The sequence below is a fragment of the Rhodnius prolixus genome, unplaced genomic scaffold, assembly GCF_049639745.1.
Source record: "Rhodnius prolixus isolate KJV_2025 unplaced genomic scaffold, Rpr scaffold_7, whole genome shotgun sequence".
Classification (NCBI taxonomy): Eukaryota; Metazoa; Arthropoda; class Insecta; order Hemiptera; family Reduviidae; genus Rhodnius; species Rhodnius prolixus.
Genome location: NW_027411582.1, coordinates 17,284,083 through 17,303,822, shown reverse-complemented (window position 1 = coordinate 17,303,822; position 19,740 = coordinate 17,284,083). Strand labels below are relative to the sequence as shown.

Below are 19,740 nucleotides of genomic sequence, written 5' to 3'. Positions count from 1 at the left end.
GTTTCCTAGGATGAATTTATTCATTCTGGGAGTATCATTAAGCTTCTCTCACCTGCTTGAAAGCTGTTTGGCCTTTAAAAGGCCCCTTGATTGAACTAGTCTCACGGAACTTACCTATACAATAGTTATACAACTTAGAAAATTAGCAGTTATAATAAAAGTTACAGATCAAATGTTATCTTTAAATTTTTCAATAATTCGGTCAGTTAAAACTTAAAATTAATTATGAGCTGGTACAGAGTGGTGTAAATCTTTTAATTATTAAAAGAAAAAATGTAAATATTATAATGAGATTTTGAAAAATTAAATGGATTTAATAAGCTAGTGGTTCCACTTTAAAAGAAAAAATCTGGAATTAATTTTAAATTTTTGTATGCTATCGTTGCAGCAAATAGTTTTTAATAAAATTTTATCTCATCTAAACAATTACTAATCATAATTAAAATTCAAAGATGAAGGCAATAAAAATACACACTTTTCATAAAGTGACGGATTTATTTTTATTATTATTACAATTTTTTTTTAAAAAAAATGATACTTAAAAACATAATGATAAAAGAAGCTAAATACAATATAAAGATGATTAAAAAAAAAATCAAAAATGTATTTACATTTGGAACCAGCCCAATAATAATTGTTAATGAATTTTTTAATTAAATACTTTGAATTAAACCTAAACATATTAGTTAATTACTGCTATAAGGATACAACCTACAGCAAAGAAGTGAAGGTACACGTAAGTAACATTAATTGTAGTCATATAAACTACAAAAAAAAACTTAAAATGAATAAAAACTAAACAAAAACTATAAATGAAATGAATAATTTGTACAAAATTTTATTAAAGAAAGAAATAGTACCAAAAAAGATGAACTAAAGCAATATAAAATTCTAACAAATACCTTTGGATCAGATTTAAGTGGTTCACGCCTTAAGCATCTTTACCTTTTATACATCTAATAATAGATCAGTGAATACTTTTAATAAAAAATGGTATTGTTTAGACAAAAAAAGCAAAAACGTCGAATACATTTCAATAAATTTGTTACAGTATTGTAACAGAATAAATGTAAAAGCAAATTAAATAAAATGACGTGCAAATTATTCGTGAACGCTTACAACAAACTAAACAAAAACTATAAATGAAATGAATAATTTGTACAAAATTTTATTAAAGAAAGAAATAGTACCAAAAAAGATGAACTAAAGCAATATAAAATTCTAACAAATACCTTTGGATCAGATTTAAGTGGTTCACGCCTTAAGCATCTTTACCTTTTATACATCTAATAATAGATCAGTGAATACTTTTAATAAAAAATGGTATTGTTTAGACAAAAAAAGCAAAAACGTCGAATACATTTCAATAAATTTGTTACAGTATTGTAACAGAATAAATGTAAAAGCAAATTAAATAAAATGACGTGCAAATTATTCGTGAACGCTTACAACAAACTAAACAAAAACTATAAATGAAATGAATAATTTGTACAAAATTTTATTAAAGAAAGAAATAGTACCAAAAAAGATGAACTAAAGCAATATAAAATTCTAACAAATACCTTTGGATCAGATTTAAGTGGTTCACGCCTTAAGCATCTTTACCTTTTATACATCTAATAATAGATCAGTGAATACTTTTAATAAAAAATGGTATTGTTTAGACAAAAAAAGCAAAAACGTCGAATACATTTCAATAAATTTGTTACAGTATTGTAACAGAATAAATGTAAAAGCAAATTAAATAAAATGACGTGCAAATTATTCGTGAACGCTTACAACAAACTAAACAAAAACTATAAATGAAATGAATAATTTGTACAAAATTTTATTAAAGAAAGAAATAGTACCAAAAAAGATGAACTAAAGCAATATAAAATTCTAACAAATACCTTTGGATCAGATTTAAGTGGTTCACGCCTTAAGCATCTTTACCTTTTATACATCTAATAATAGATCAGTGAATACTTTTAATAAAAAATGGTATTGTTTAGACAAAAAAAGCAAAAACGTCGAATACATTTCAATAAATTTGTTACAGTATTGTAACAGAATAAATGTAAAAGCAAATTAAATAAAATGACGTGCAAATTATTCGTGAACGCTTACAACAAACTAAACAAAAACAATAAATTATTATCAAAAAAAGGAACAAAAGAAATAATAATAATAATAATAATGTGTTAAAACACACGTAAATATTCACTCCATTTATTTAAACGTCTTTCTTTGCGTGATATCTTCAGGCATTTTATTTATATTCCCTTTTTACAATTTTTATTTTTCGTTTTACCTCAATGTAGTTTTTTATCTCACGTTAAATCGTCCACAAACTCTGTTCACATTAGCTACCTTCACCTTTTGTTAGCTACACTGAATAGAAGCTTTCTTACACTGGGTGATTCAACTGAACATACATAGTTTCGCAAACAGCTATCTTCTTTGTTCACCAATTTGGTAGGTATATCAACTTCCTGTAAATAATAACAAAAAAATATTGTAAGAATACTCTCTTATTTCTCTTTTTACAGAATCATATATATATATACAGGGTAATCCATTTAAAACGCACCAATCGCTAATAACTTTTTAGGAAAGCGGAATTCCGAAAAAACCCACGAAGCAAACTATAAAGTTTTTTTTTTATCTAGTTTCCAAATTTTCCATCCCCGATGCTGTATCTTCATTTTTTGGCGGAGTTACGGGCAAAAACATGATCGAGGTTTCATAAGGACCACTGGTTTTGACAATGATTATGAAAACTACATAAAAAACTGTGAAAAATGGCGTTGACCCCGTTTCGATATCACTAATATTTGTCGAGATATTTAAGATCAAAGTTACAATTTTATCTTATTCTTGATCGGTTTTCAATATTAATTTTCCACCAGAAATACACCAGTTTTGGGAGGTCCTCTGACTGCAAAAAATGTTATTTGTAACGCAAAGAACAAAAATAATAATAATTGAATATTTTAAAAAATGTAGTGTAATGTAATGGTTGTGGGTGAATCAGGGATAAATTTGTTTTATCATCAAATAAAAGCAATCATCACATCATTTTAATGTACCCCCTTATCAAGACTTCTTGACACATGATAACGGTAAGAATATCTTGCCTGAGTGTTGGTCTAGTGGTCAAGAGCGTGGCTTTGTAAATGGGAGATCCCCCCAGTTCGAATCCCGCGCATAACTACACTTTATTGAAAAAAATGTTATGATTTTTTTAAGTAATAAGAATGACTACATACGCGGGATTCGAACAGGGGGATCTCCCACTTACAAAGCCACGCTCTTGACCTCTTGACCAACACCCTGAATACATAAAATTGTAACTATGATCTCAAATATCTCGACTAATATTAGGGATATCGAAACGGGGGTCATCATCATTTTTCACAGTTTTTTTTTTTATGTAGTTTTCATAATCATTGCCAAAACCAGTGGTCCTAATGTAACCTCGATCAGTTTTTTGCCCGTTAGTCCGCCAAAAATGAGGATACAGCATCAGGGGTGGAAAATTTTAAAACAAGACCAAAAAAAAACCTATAGTTTACTTCGTGAGTTTTTTCAGAATTCCGCTTTCCTAAAAAGTTATTAGCAATTGGTGCGTTTTAAATGGATCACCCTGGATATTAATTAACCATAAAAGCCACCATAAAAAGCTAACCATAAAAGCGCCATGTTTATAAACTATGATTCTATCGCATTTCAATATGGTCCTCAGTCGATTTGATAATATAAACAGCGTTGATCTTGGCAAATATCTTCGAGCTTTCATAACTAGATCTGCTTCTTCGCTAAATAATAAATATTAAAAATACAGATAAAACTTTTAAATTCCATTAATAAATGTAATTAAATATTTCTCTTATAATTAAAAGCAAGTCTGCGACTGCGTGAGACGAATTTGTTTTACTTTTATTGGCTGTCATGATCAATTGTAGTAGTACGTGTAGTTAACCCAACAATGCTGCATAGAATATTAAACAATACGATGTGTAATTAAAAACATATTGGAATTTATCCTCTCTTGATTAAAAAAAAAAAAAAAAATGCTATAGAATTCAAAACATTCGAAAATAAGTTGAGAACTTTTAGCCAAAAATATTTCACTCGAAATATTACTTATCCTCACCATCATCCAAGAAACTTTCATGAATCTAGAGATTCATAACTTTCGAGATTTTCCATCTCAAAGTGAAACCTTCCATAGAGTCTTTTCGTGTTTGTGGTCAATTTTTGCGTTAAGAATTATTTAACAAATAGTATATATTCAAATATACTCACTTAAAAGTTAAAATTCTTGAATCTAATTGTAAAAATACTAGTTTTCTTTCTGAAGCAATAGCTGTTGCTAATAAAAGTAATTGCCTTTGATATACAGTGAATGTTTTTTCCCAACTCTTTGACTCAGTTAAAAGGCCATAAGCTAAATGTATTACCTCATGAGCTATGCCAACCTAGAAAAAAAAAGAAAAAGATTAAGATGAATTTCCCACGTACGCAAAAATAGTTTTGCTGACAATTTTTGTAACCAACAGATCTATATCAAACTTTCTAGTAGTAAATTACAAAAATAACAAACCAAAAAAAAAACTGGTCAGGATTTAAACTTTATAAACATTTATTGGAGGCAACACTGTCACTGCAAATAACTATCTTAGTATTAAAGACCAAAAAATCATTTAGGTATTTCCATTAGCATTATTCTTTTTTTCCCCTCTAAATGGTTAAACTGTTCTCATTGAGATGCTGATAATATCTAGGTCATTACATGTCGAATTCCAATGACTAAAATATTAGAATTAGAAGTAGATATCAATTAAATCTATCAAGTAGTAATCTTGAAAAAAAAAATATTTTGATCAGTAAATATATAAAGATTAGGTTTAGCGACAACACCAAGAAGACGGAATCATGATAACAAATTGTCGAAACAGTAGCATAAGAAATCTGCAGTGGAAGGTTACAATTTAAAATTTGAGTAGATTTAACCTAATTCACCTAAACTGGAGCCAGAAATAGAATACTTAATGGAACAAATTGTCGAAACAGTAGCATAAGAAATCTGCAGTGGGAGGTTACAATGTAAAAATTTGAGTAGATTTAACCTGATTCACCTAAACTGGAGCCAGAAATAGAATACTTAATGGAACAAATTGTCGAAACAGTAGCATAAGAAATCTGCAGTGGGAGGTTACAATGTAAAAATTTGAGTAGATTTAACCTGATTCACCTAAACTGGAGCCAGAAATAGAATACTTAATGGAACAAATTGTCGAAACAGTAGCATAAGAAATCTGCAGTGGAAGGTTACAATTTAAAATTTGAGTAGATTTCACCTGATTCACCTAAACTGGAGCCAGAAATAGAATACTTAATGGAACAAATTGTCGAAACAGTAGCATAAGAAATCTGCAGTGGGAGGTTACAATGTAAAAATTTGAGTAGATTTAACCTGATTCACCTAAGCTGGAGCCAGAAATAGAATACTTAATGGAACAAATTGTCGAAACAGTAGCATAAGAAATCTGCAGTGGAAGGTTACAATGTAAAAATTTGAGTAGATTTAACCTGATTCACCTAAACTGGAGCCAGAAATACAATACTTAATGGAACAAATTGTCGAAACAGTAGCATAAGAAATCTGCAGTGGAAGGTTACAATTTAAAATTTGAGTAGATTTCACCTGATTCACCTAAACTGGAGCCAGAAATAGAATACTTAATGGAACTAAATGTCGAAACTTAGCTTAAGAAATCTGCAGTGAAAGGTTACAATTTAAAATTTGAGTAGATTTAACCTGATTTTCCTAAACTGAAGCCAGAAATAGAATACTTAATGGAACTAATTGTCGAAACTGTAGCTTAAGAAATCTGCAGTGGAAGGTTACAATTTAAAATTTGAGTAGATTTAACCTGATTCACCTAAACTGGAGCCAGAAATCGAATACTTAATGGAACTAAAGATTTATACTATTGTAATACTTCGATAGAATTTCCTATAGACAAACCATTCTTGTAAAATAAAATTTGATATCGATTTAAATTGTAAGGAGGATGCACTTTAATGGTTGATAATCTGTGAAATTTAATGTTCGGGACCCCAATAATATTATAAAAAAAAATCTGCGAGAAACAATATATATTTATTTCACATATTTTGCAAAAGATTTGTACTAAGAAGAGCTTTATAAGAAAAACAAACGAATCAGGTTGCGGGAGGGGGCAAAGAAGCAGGCAACATTATTTCACTTTATATAAACTGTTGACTTACCTCTATTTAAAAAAAAAACCAGGAAATATTTATTATTTATAAGAAATAAAATACAAAGAATAACTTTTAATTCAGTTAGTATTATTAAAGTAATTATGTGTCTGCACAAAACGTATATATAAAAAAGTGAATAATTTTCTTAACGTGCCAACAAATAAATCAAAGAACTAATTGTGCGCCAAGGTACAATTAATTGTAAGTAAAATAAATTACGTTACATTATAGGAGTTTATCGCATGCGTAATTCCTATATAGCGTGTGAACAAGTTGTTTTAGCTTTTCATGTTTAAATAATACGAGTATATTACGTTTATACTCTTAGGTACATGAGACAAGTCTATCGAAAAAGGTTATTAAGGTTAGGTAGGTTATTAAAACAGCTTATTCTAAGTTGTTGAACTTTTATGTTTTTAATGCAGTTAAGTGTGTGGTGAGTCTATGTGAAAGTAAGTTATTAAAAATAGATACTTTTTCTCGGTATAATTTCTTGCTTTTACTCACTACAGTTAGAATTATTACGTTCAAGACAAATGTTTGAAACCGAGTCTTATTAAAGATACCTTTTAAAGAAAATTTTCCTTTGGTATAGTTAGTTTATTGGGGACGAACTAAGTGTTTGTGTTTTGTTTGAACGGATGAATGCAAATTCCAAATAAATACACTTAAGAAAATCTCTAACTTCTATTTTGTAAATAACCTTGAGAGTGACCCCCAAACAAATGTTTCACCTAGCATGTTTTAACTGAAATCTATGTAATTAATTTCCCTATTTTAATAGTTTTCGGGGCTATTTAGAAAATAGATGAAGTGTAAATTTTTTCTATCACGACTCGTATAAAAAGTATTACAATTGTTTCTATTTGAATTTAAATTTTAATCAGGAATGCTTCTTTTTTCAAGTAGTCTTGGCCTAGGTATTGCCTGGAAACTTGTAACTATTACCTTTAAAATTGATATTTCAGAAGTGTACACTTTTAACGTTTATTCGTAAGAAAATTTTGTAAATTTAGGTAGTTGTACGAGGGTCGTTTGAAAAGTTCATGCAAAGTCAGAGAGATAGCACTACTGGCGCGTATCGAGGTTATGTTTAGTTAGTAGCATCTCTTGGAAGAACACCCACCAAGTTTCAGCCAGATCGGTCTATTTCTTTGTGTTTGGCATTCGTTTGAATGGAGGAAGTCGAGTGATTTTCAAAAAATGGACGAAAAAGAATTTCGTGTGTTGATTAAACACTGTTTTATGAAAGGCAAAACGCCTCAGGAGACTAAAGAGAAGCTTGATAAACATTATGGTAACTCTGCACCTTCGATTATAACAGTTTATAAGTGGTTTCAAAATTTTCGGAGTGGCCATATAGGCAGAAGTGACGCTGAACGTTCTGGACGCCCTGTTGAGGTTACTACTCCAGAAATCATTGATAAAATCCATGATATGGTGATGGATGACAGAAGAGTGAAGGTGCGTGAGATTGCTAGTGCTGTGGGCATCTCGAATGAACGGGTACATAATATTTTGAACGGGTGCCGCGATTGCTCACGCTTGACCAAAAACGAAATCGTGTGAAGTGTTGCAAGGACGGTTTGCAGCTGTTCCAGAAGAATCCGCAAGACTTTAAGCGTCGTTTCGTCACTGTGGATGAAACATGGATACATCACTCCACTCCTGAGACCAAAGAACAATCTAAACAATGGGTTACCAAGGGGGAATCTGCGCCAAAAAAGGCGAAGACCGTTCCTTCGGCCGGAAAGATTATGGCGACTGTCTTTTGGGATTCGCAAGGAATAATCCTCATCGACTATCTGGAAAAGGGTAAAACTATTACAGGTGCATATTATTCATCGTTATTGGACCGTTTGAAAACCGAGCTGCTAGAAAAACGCCCACGATTGGCCCACAAAAAAGTCCTTTTCCATCACGACAACGCACCAGCTCTCACCTCAGCAGTTGTGGTCGCAAAATTAATGGAAATAGGGTTCCAACTCGTTTCACATCCCCCCTATTCTCCAGACTTGGCTCCCTCGGGCTACTATTTGTTCCCCAATATGAAGAAATGGCTGGCGGGAAAAAGATTTTATTCAAACGAGGAGGTGATTGCAGAAACGAATGGCTATTTTTCAGACTTGGACAAATCCTATTATTCGGAAGAGATCAACAAACTAGAGCAGCGTTGGACGAAGTGTATAAGCCTAAAAGGAGACTATGTTGAAAAATAAAAAAGGTTTACCCCAAAAAATTAAGTAGTTTTTATTTTTGCACGGACTTTTCAAACGACCCTCGTACACTTCATCTTTGATACCATTTCTACCATCATGCATTTAGCTCATCAACTAAAATTTGAAATAATAATCATAATAATATATAATAACTATGTATTAAAACATGTTACCTTGTCTAGAGAATACCAGATAATATCATCAGGTTGTTCTCTCAGTGGATCTAGATTATCTCTAAGGGTTCCAGTAAAGAAAAATGGACGACCAGGTATAAGCCCTCTGTGTAAAAACTTGTTCTTATCATCAATCTCCACATGGCCACTTAATGTCTCGCAAAGTCCATAAGCTGCAAAGAGTACAGCCGCACTACCAGCACCTGTCACACCTATCTGGAAGTTAAAAAATTAAGTAACTATAGTGCTTCAGTACACCTAATTCGTAGCTAATTTCTGTTGAGGTTAAAATTTTTCCGAGTGGTATCATTTTTTTGTTGGCTATTTATTTATTTTTTTACTTATTATAGAATTTTATTTTTATTTACTCCTCATATTTAAAAGGGGCGAGTGTTGGGCTAATGGTTATGAAGCATAAGGTTATGGAGCGTAAGGTTATGAAGTGGCTTTATAAGTAAGAGATCACCAGTTCGAATCCCGCGTACGGCTACTTTTAATTTGTTAGAAAAAAATGTTTACAGTAAAGTATGAGCTTTCGCCCCAGTCAAAGATACCTAATTGGTAGTCGGACGTTAAGCCCAGCCTGAAAAAATAGGCGATTACTTTACTTTAAACTTACCTAAGAACTGATCGATTAATATTTAATTGAAAATAAATAAGTTTGGTAACAACAATTACTAGAATTCTGCATGATGGTAGCCTAAATATTTCTGAGCACATAGTTTTTTTTCCCTACGCCAATACGCGAGAAGCCTCTTCCACAATGCGAGTTCTTGCAGCCCAATCGGTGTAATCATCTTAGTGAAATGAATTTCGAATGACCTCTAGTACAAAAGTTTGAATGTGGTCATATCCTTACTGCTGCAGAGCGCACAAAAAGGGGGCACTCGCCATAACTAATTTCATGAAGGAGGTAATCATGCCCAGTATGTGTTCTTGAACTGAGCTTTGGGAAGTGCAGCGGCTATTATCCATTTTTCCTGGGTTAAAGCTTCACTATTGCTTGCCCAAAACTATCTGCAGGTCATTTCTTTCAAACTGGGAAAGTCTCTTTTCAAAATAGCCGCTTGGCGGAAAAATAGGGTAATCTGCTTATTGGTTGTTCCCTGGCCGCAGTACTCTCAGGATGCGTTCCACTAAGCGCTCACAACGATCAAAATATACCTTCAGCCGTTCCACATGACGACTGGCGGTCGTAGTAGTCGTGGCGAAAACATCACTAATGACGTCATTATTTTCGCTCACGCGAAGCTCACAACGCCCCACCTTGAGAGCTGGGTCGAAGTGGGCGTTCAGAAATTTGGCGCAATTTTTAAAAGGAAAGATGAATATCATGTAAATTAAAGTATTATCTCATGTAAATAATTGAATGTGTTTCTCGAAAGTCTAAAAAAAAAAAAAAAAAAAATGAAAAATATTTTTTATTATACTTTGATAGTTAATAATACGTGGCCTAAGTTTTCGCTTTTCACCATTGCAATTTTGCAAAATTGCATTTCACTCTTCATCGGAACCAGATGAAGAACTTTCTAAAGCATTAATAAGTTGCATAAATAAATATCCAATTGTTGCCACAAAAGATATTTTAATTTTATTTAAACGTAAATTTTAAAATACTCCACGAAAATGTAATATAAAAATTGAATTATGTATATATTTTTAATATAAGTCAACTTTACGTACCAGTAATTAATAAAGTTTATTATAACTGCATATAAACGGGGTTAAAATTAAAAATAACCTCTTCAAGCTTCTGACTTATTTTCGAGGTCGCCATTTGTAATGTTTACATGAACGGTTAAAACGCCCCGTAGTCCATTCCACTTGGATTTTCGATTGTAACGTTCGCAAGCAAGTGGAACGGACAAAACCGCTCGTTGTGAGCGCTTAGTGGAACGCACCCTCAGTAAGACAATTAAAAAAAGAAAACAATTGCTAGCTGGAAACTCAAGCAAAGAAAAATAAAATAATATTCTTTAGATGTTCTTAGCTTATTAATGCGGAAAAAAAGATATAAACGAATTCGTCTACAACCAACTGGTTACAAATTAATTCTTAAGAGAAAGTTATTCTGAGTAAAATGTTTGCACAGTAAATTATTTAGAATAATGAAACTTCTAACTTTAATAAAGACTGTTCACATAACCGCAAAATTCACGTAAAATCCAGGAGAACTATGTTATAAGCATTTACACAAACCTCCTGCCATTTATCAAACCACAATAATGTTTGTAACGTTAGTTTAACCGGAGATATACTAATGTAAATCTCAATTGTATATTGTTATTGAAAGATAAAGTTTCCGTTTTCATTTTATTATAAATACTATAAATAATATACTATAAATATTATAAATCGTTAATATAATTATAAATTAATGAAACTTACCAGTTCTCTTGTCTTAACAGAAAAATGCATAAAAGTTAATCTGCCCTCAAAATTTACAATTAAATATTTTGTAACAATTTTCCCGTTATTTGGCCACAATCTCCATCCTTTTGGCGTTTCCTCAGCTAAAAAACATGTTTACAATTAAATTGAATGATTATTATAATCTACAAATTTCAAATATTGGCATGGATTCAAAGATTCAATTTTATGACAGAAATTTTCTGCAACATTTAAACTTTTATCATGCATTTCAATAGTGTTATTTCTCAGCATTCAAGTTGCATTCGCCTACTAAACTGGGCATTTAGATTAGAGCGACCTCAAGGCCTACGCCACGGCGACCCCTTTGGATCTATTGTGCCCCCCCAACTTTAGAGCTCGCCCTCCAGACCCGTCCGTTTAACCAAACTTAATTCTGGAGAGCGACTCCTGGCTAAAGCTCACAGGCCTTGGTTTTCTCATCCCCGAGAAGTAACATCCTTAGCCAGGACAAGCCCCTCACACTGACACAACACGTGCAGACTGCCGTTTCCTCCTCTTCCTGACAGAACCTACAAAAGGCTATCATCTGCCAGGCCCATGCGATGCATGTATTTTCTGAGCCTGCAGTGGCCTAGTTAATAGACCTACAATTATCCTGGATAGCCGTACGGCCTTGACGGATTAATTCTGCAGTCAGCCTCGACGAATAGCCTCTAATGAACTCCACCGCCTGTCTCTGCCCAGTGGTGGCAAGCCACCACTCTTGGAGACCTACTCTGCTGCATCCGTAGGTGCAGACTTAACACACTACGAAACCCCAAAACAGGGCTCCGGGCAATCTGGGCATTTAATACAGCTGCCTTCCAAGATAGCACTGTTCTGCAATGAAGTATCTGAGAAGAATTCTTAGAGCTCTTCATTAATTCCTGCTTACGGGCTCAAAGATTGCTGAAAGTATGTCATCCAGGAGGGTTGTTTGTTTTTCATTTTCTGTATAGCTAGTCCCTTGTGAAGGCTCAATTTCGTCCTTAATTCTATGAAGGGAACAATTTATTGACTTTGAACCAAGAATGTAACGTTTACTTCTATGAGGAAGATTCTTTGATTTCAGTCTTATCAATTGTCTTGCCTCAATGGAATAATCTGGTAAGTAGTGGGCGAATACCTTATCCATGATTAGTGGGAAAGAAGGGAAAGAAAAATTATTTATAGGGATTCAAAAGTCTACTCATTGAAACGGCTAACGGCGACATAAAAATGGCCAAATTCCGTTCCTTCATAAAACTTGGTAAAAACCACATTTCACAATAAATAATCCATTACACATCCTGGGGATAATGCGAAATCAAAACGATCACCCACTCATGATCGGCCTATGGGAGTGCGATGTAGATTCGGATCAAAATCTTAGGGAGAATAAGCAAAGGAAATCGACTAACAAAATTAAAAAGCTGATGAGTTTAAAATTTGAAATAGAAAAATTTAAAAAAACGAGTGAAATACCAACAAACAATGTATACACATGAAGGAATCTTCTGCTCCGATAATTTTAAAATCCGATACCAAAAATGTTAAGAAGCTCCTGAGTAAGGTTGAAAAAAGCTCTTAGGAAAAAAAAACTGTTCAGAAATCAATGATTTTGATAAGAAATGTATGAAAATGGAACAAGAGAAATATAAAATTGGTAGACATTGTGATAGAAGGTGAGAAACAAAAAAAAAATCCACATGAAAAAGAAAATACAGAAGAATAATGGACGTGCTGCAAGAAATCAAAAAAGAAGTACGAATGCTAAAGAATCGAGAGTCATATAGTCAAAAAATAAACAAAAGGAGGAGTTCCTATTTCCTAAATTAAAGAGTAATTTAGTTTAATTACATTGAAGTTTGTTGTCTGGGCGATTTAGAAGCTTCTAAAATGCAATATTTTTTTAGGTATAATATGTAAATATGAAGTTGTACACGTTGATTGGTCCGAAATGAGAATGATCATTATCATGATTTCATTCGTTTTATTTAATTTTGACTAGATCCGAATTTTAAGATTTCTGAATTCTCTTTTTACACAATGGTACAATCAGATAGCTGTAGACAATCTGAAGTTTCTGACATACGCTAAACATGAGTTGAATGTAGTAACTGATTAGAATCATTGGCTGCAAAAGTTTGATACTCTTAGACAACCTTAGAGAAAAGAAACAAACCAATAAATGATTTTAAATAAAATAGTTACTTGATAAAACCAATTACTTACTTATTTTACATAATTCTTCATTTAGAATATTTAAATTTTGTCCACAAACTTTTAATGATAAAATCAAAGAAAATGTATTAAAACTAGATTCAACAATTGTTGGTATTAACAAATAAAGCATCAAACATGAATATAAAGTCAATCCAACTTTTGTTGACTCATCTAAAAAAAGAAATAAAATAATTAAAATTAGTTTTATTATTAAATAAAAGATCATTATTAATTTAATAAAAATTAATGATTTACTAGGAAAAAAACCAATAATCATGCACGCAATTGTGATACACACAACACATAATAAGCTTAACCATAAACATGTTGCTTCAATCAAACATTTGGATAAATATTTTACAGATGTATGTTTATCCTGAAAAAAAAAAAAAAATTAGTATAATAAAAGTTTTATTTTTTATTTAATAAGCAAATTAAATAATTTTATAAACTTACAATATGTGTTGCAAAGTTATCCCTGTAGACTTCGCCAGCTTTCAGACCTCTTATAGAAGTGATTTGATTTTTAGTAAACTGGAAATAACCTTCCACAATATTCCAGGCTAAAATAATAATAATAATAATAATTTGGAGATTTCTTAAGACTTATTCACTAAATTAAAAACAAAGGAATACTTACAGTGTATTTCTAATTCTGATAGCCTTAAATGGAAATCTGATAAAATTTTAATAAATAACACTACAGCTACGCAAACTGCAGTAAATGGAATAACTACAAAGTGAATACTCATTAATGTAAATATTAAGTACCCAATAATACTTAACGAACTCTGTAATAAAATGAAATTAATTAATTTACAGAACTAACAAAGTTGTAAGAGTAGTTGAATTAATAATATTGGAAATTAATGACTTACTTGTAAAAGATTGAATAATGAATCAAACATTAATAAGTCTAATGGAGCAATTCTATTTTTAAAACAGCTTAATATTTTTTCTCCTAAAAAAAAAATCTCTCCATTAGTTCAAACATTTAAATCAAGGTCAATGGGGTCAATATACTTTTAGTGATGTAATTTATTGATTAATTACATTGAAATTTGACTTGATTTTTTTGCTTGTGAAATCTGTATGTGAGAATAATGTTTTCACCAAATCTGATTGTGTATTATGTAATCTAATAAATAATTCCAGCTTACACCGCACCACTTTTTCTTAAATCTAACTCTTCGGGAACTACTGGAGGGCCTAATCTGATCCATCGCTTTCCTTCGTTCTGATTGGGCAAATAAAATACACTTTTCAAACAAGTGATGATAAGTTTAATTCGGGTTTTTAAGCTAGCGTTTTACAGATATCAAGTCAACTTCTAGGAACAACTTCATAAAAGGCAAGTTTAACCATACATAAAATATTTGGCTTAATTTTCCTGAATGTTTTTCTGACCACCAGCTTTGTCAAAAGTGATTAATCTAAAAACAAAAACGTTTTGGAGCAGCCCTTAAAAAAAAAAAAATCTTCCCCACTCAATTTAGCTTTTGTAACTTTAAGCCTTCTTTAAACTAGTAGCTTAAGTCTCCAAACACCCAAATTTCAAGAATCAACTCTATCATTTTTAGGTAAAGATAGTAAAAATTAGAAATTATTAATACAATTAAAGAAAACTGATGATTTTCAAAGGATTAGAATGTTAAAAATTATATATTATCAATAAAAATGTTAGTTTAATGAATTTGAAACGGAATTAAATTATTTTAAGATTAAAAAAAAAAGTTATTACTTGCTTCTCGCTTCCACATCGGCAAATTTACATACAATATTTGCAACTTATTCACCAACACACTTGTGATTAAGTAGGTCACTACTGATGTGAATATAAGAAAAATAAGTGTTGATAATAATGCGAACAGTAAAATTAATGGTAGAAATCCATCAACCCATGTAATTCCAGTAATACTCCTGAAAATAGAAAAATAATTTATAATTATTCATCATATTAATAGAAACAAGATAGAAATACTTAAGACAAAATGATATAAAGAAATACAAAATAAGTAATGGTAGTATCTTGAAAAATATTTCATCTGTTTCTAATCAGGTTATCAATCATTAGAGAGGATTATTTTTTAAGATTAAACATTTTCTTACACTCAGACTGTTTAAACATTAGAAGTAACTCCCATTTTTTACTATAATATAACGAAGTGACTTTTGCGCCATCTCTTGGGAGAAGATGGAATTTCCAGTTCGTTAGGAAGCCACTAGGAGCGGACTCTAAAACATTCGACTTTTTCTATAATGTAACGAAGTGACTTTGGCGCCATCTCTTGGGAGGAGATGGAACCTCCAGTTCTGTAGGAAGCCACTAGGAAGTGCTTTTTCATCTGTTTCTAATCAGGTTATCAATCATTAGAGAGGATTATTTTTTAAGATTAAACATTTTCTTACACTCAGACTGTTTAAACATTAGAAGTAACTCCCATTTTTTACTATAATATAACGAAGTGACTTTTGCGCCATCTCTTGGGAGAAGATGGAATTTCCAGTTCGTTAGGAAGCCACTAGGAGCTGCTAGTATAAGTTGGGAGTCTAGACTTGACCAGGGACAAACAGAATTGCCGAGCCTGTACTGTAAGCTTCTAGCGGACTCTAAAACATTCTACGACTTTTAATATAATGTAACGAAGTGACTTTTGCGCCATCTCTTGGGAGAAGATGGAACCTGTGGTTCGTTAGGAAGCCACTAGGAAGAGTTAGTATAAGTCGGAAGTTTAGACTTGACCAGGGACAAACAGAATTGCCGAGCTTGTACTGTAAGCGTCTAGCGGACTCCAAAACATTCTACGACTTTTACTATAATGTAACGAAGTGACTTTTGCGCCATCTCTTGGGAGAAGATGGAACCTCCAGTTCGTTAAGAAGCCACTAGGAAGAGCTCTAGTATAAGTTGGAAGTCTAGACTTGACCAGGGACAAACAGAATTGCCGAGCTTGTACTGTAAGCGTCTAGCGGACTCCAAAACATTCTACGACTTTTACTATAATGTAACGAAGTGACTTTTGCGCCATCTCTTGGGAGAAGATGGAACCTCCAGTTCGTTAAGAAGCCACTAGGAAGAGCTCTAGTATAAGTTGGAAGTCTAGACTTGACCAGGGACAAACAGAATTGCCGAGCTTGTACTGTAAGCGTCTAGCGGACTCCAAAACATTCTACGACTTTTACTATAATGTAACGAAGTGACTTTTGCGCCATCTCTTGGGAGTAGATGGAACCTCCAGTTCGTTAAGAAGCCACTAGGAAGAGAGCGGCTCTAGTGAGTCAGTCGAGTGCAATGCAGTCCAGTAGTTAGTCTCTGAGCAGTTTTTATTGTGAATTTATGTAGTAAATGTTTAACAGTGAACTGTAATAAATTAATTCAGTTAATAGTCGTGTAATAAATCAGGTTTGTTACAACTTTAGCGTGTTTTATCATTTACAAATCTACTTATTAACTAGAGGCAGTCACTAGTTGAAGTTGCAGTTTTTAAAATAACACAGAGGAAGAAATTTTACAATATTAAGTTGGTTTCTAAATGTTTCTTGTAAAATAATACTTACTCAACAACGGCAATATAATCCCAAGATAGGCACAATAATTCCATTCCAATGCCACCTAATAAGAAAGTGACAAAAAATACACAAGCAACTGCACTGTTCCAGCCAAAAAATCGTGCTTGAAATAGCAAGTGCCATATTGAAATTTTAATACCAGAGAATTCATCAAAATCTTTAAACATCTTTGTTATACATTTTGGTCCTTCCTGCAGCAAAGATTACCCACAAACAAACCAAAAAAATATTACATTAATTAATCATTTATTGTTTAAGAAATGTATTTTCAAATAATTATACCTTAAATAAATTACTTTAATTTCATTTTGGGTTCTAACACAGTAGGGTTTTGCACTTAATCTTTTATATAAATTATCGTCAAATCCATCTTCACTTATGTCTTCGTCTGGTATTTGTTCGATTATACCTGGAGTGTTGGCCTCATTTATTTCTTCTGGTGAGTCGACTTCATCTATTTTGGCCTGTACATTTCAAATATTTTTATTAATTGTAGCAGATTAATGTTGGTCTTATCTGTTCATTTTACAATCTTTTCTTAACCAGTTAAGCGTGGAATTTAGTTTTAAAAACTCCCCACAGTGTGCGGAATTAAAATCAGATAATGATGTGTATACACGTCGAACGCAGGGCAAAACAACCAAAAGTTTACAACGTCGTAATATAGTCACTGCAAGCGACTTTTTCTGCAATCTCTAGGAGCTTGAGATTACAGAGAATTCTGTGCTCATTCAAAAAAAAATCTTGCACCGCTTCACGTATGCATTGCTCCTAGTTAACTAGAGACGCAAGAGCTTTTACAAGGAAGAAAATAGCTTTGGAATTCTTGAGCAAAATGAAATCATGCTCGTACTGAGGTCTGAACCTCTATTTAAGGTAAAAACGGCATTGCACAAGGGTTGAGAGCTTTTATTTGTGGGCGTAATTCCCAAGCTCTAATGCGGAGACCAAATAGTTTGTACCAACCACTTATTTGGCTGGCTCCCACCGCAGATCTATTGGTTAGTTAAAGGAAACATCCCACCAAATAATATTCTTATTATATTTTATTAAAATTTCGAGTTTTTATCGTTAATGGCAATTTTATACTTTATTGACGAGTATACACGTCAAACAGGCTTAACTGGTTAAATAATTCATCAATTATCATGTCTACTTTTAAGTAATTCTCCAGTTCGAAGATAAGCCTGCAATGATAGATGCATTGTTATATTATAAATGTCTTTATTTATTAGTAAGAAGTCTGGTATATTTTGTAAATAACATAATATGTATATTTATGTATAAACGAATCCTAGGTGCCCTGTGCGATTGTTAGAACAACTAAACGTGATGGAGCTAGAATGATTGATAGGGTGACTTGAAGTTCCCTAAAAGCACTGGGTGGACAAGCTTAAGTAGAACCCAGTTAGTTACTGGCAGGAAACTAATCACTTACGTGTGATAATTTTTAATTTAAAAATCATATATAACTAAATAGTAATGAAAAATAAAATAACAAATACTTACATAAACCACTCTGAAAATTCTATCAGCCCTTTCCAAATCACATTTCCTATTTGTCAATATAATTATAGATTTCGTATCTTTCATCTTAGTTTGAATAATGTTTGCAATAATGTTATTAGAAGTTTGAACAGTTAAATTATGAAAGATACTGTCAAAAATGTATAATTCAGCGTCTCGATATAAGGCTCTGAAAAATAAAATTATGATTTTTATTCTGGAAAATTCCTGAACAAATGGTTGAGTTGAAGTACCAAGAATTTAGTAACTTCAACAAAGTCTGAGTTTCGAGGAGAAACAAAATCCCTTTTTTAAAGTTTATTTCGTAATCTTCTTATGAAATAAATACAAAGAATAGAATAAATTATCGGGAAATACTTACGCTGTACTTAAAAAAAAAAGCAGCTTTATCTTTGTAAACATCTTTGATAACAAGCAGGGACTGGACTGTTTAAAAATATTTATTTTCATGGAAATTACTTGAGCTTACTTGAATTGTAATAAGAGTTTAGTTTTAGTTAGTTTAATAAGAATGAAGTTTTATATTGTATTTAAAATTTTGTTATAATAAATAACTAGTAACGAAACTAAAGAAAACAGACCTGTAAGAAGGTTTACTTCTTTCAAATAAAATAGTACCAACACTGCACTCACAACAAAAAGTCCTACTAATTGTTTTGATTATTTTTATTAACCTAAATCAAAACCTAAATATTACCTTGCTATAGAAATTTTTGCCGCCAGTTCAACTGTAATATTTATGTTGCCTTTGCTTCCAATCACGGTTAGCTCTTGTAGTGGTAGGAACATTAGATCTCTTGATAAACAACTCTGAGCAATTACTCTCTGAAATCTGTAAAGTCGAACCAAAAAACAATTTACTAATAGGCTAGTAACAAAATCAATAAATACAATGAAATACATTAGTTTCCTATTGTAATAGCAATTACAATATCACTTATCAATTATTGTATAGTCAATGTGTGTCAACTATTGGTAACCATTTTGGAACAGATGTTCAGTTAATAATATCAATAATTTAAGAGTCTAATATAATTATATTACTTCGGAAAGTTTAAGTATGAGCCACAAGTAATATTCTCTCGTACTGTAGCCAAAGGAAACAGCCATGGTTCATCTGAACAAAAAGAGATCCTTCCATGAACATGTACGTCACCTTCGTCAGCCTCAATTTCACCTAGCAGCAGTCGTATTAAATATTTCTGTAAATTTACAAAATAATTTTTAGGAAAGAACGAATAATACCACTTTCTGTCAAGATTTTTTTAAAATGACTAGTTTATCTCTTGCAAAAAAAAAATTTTTAGCTATACTATTTTTATTATTTTTGAATTCTCATTGGCGTAAGTTTATTAAATAAA

General features: G+C 31.8%; 1 protein-coding gene across 1 annotated transcript in view; it reads right to left on the bottom strand.

Annotated features, from left to right (window-relative positions):
- Positions 1–475: 475 nt before the first annotated feature.
- LOC141447078 (ATP-binding cassette sub-family C member 4-like) overlaps positions 476–19,740 on the bottom strand; it is a 38,663-nt gene continuing 19,398 nt past the window's right edge. The window contains exons 10-25 of the mRNA XM_074114268.1: positions 19,424–19,581; positions 19,077–19,211; positions 18,362–18,548; positions 17,149–17,316; positions 16,841–17,043; positions 15,024–15,202; positions 14,161–14,243; positions 13,923–14,073; positions 13,739–13,845; positions 13,538–13,658; positions 13,292–13,453; positions 11,054–11,178; positions 8,666–8,881; positions 4,291–4,463; positions 3,671–3,800; positions 476–2,474 (exon numbers count right to left, since the gene is read on the bottom strand). Of these exons, the coding sequence (XP_073970369.1) occupies positions 2,355–2,474; positions 3,671–3,800; positions 4,291–4,463; positions 8,666–8,881; positions 11,054–11,178; positions 13,292–13,453; positions 13,538–13,658; positions 13,739–13,845; positions 13,923–14,073; positions 14,161–14,243; positions 15,024–15,202; positions 16,841–17,043; positions 17,149–17,316; positions 18,362–18,548; positions 19,077–19,211; positions 19,424–19,581 (2,418 nt within the window). The 3' untranslated portion in view covers positions 476–2,354. The remainder of the gene's footprint in view (positions 2,475–3,670; positions 3,801–4,290; positions 4,464–8,665; positions 8,882–11,053; positions 11,179–13,291; positions 13,454–13,537; positions 13,659–13,738; positions 13,846–13,922; positions 14,074–14,160; positions 14,244–15,023; positions 15,203–16,840; positions 17,044–17,148; positions 17,317–18,361; positions 18,549–19,076; positions 19,212–19,423; positions 19,582–19,740) is intronic.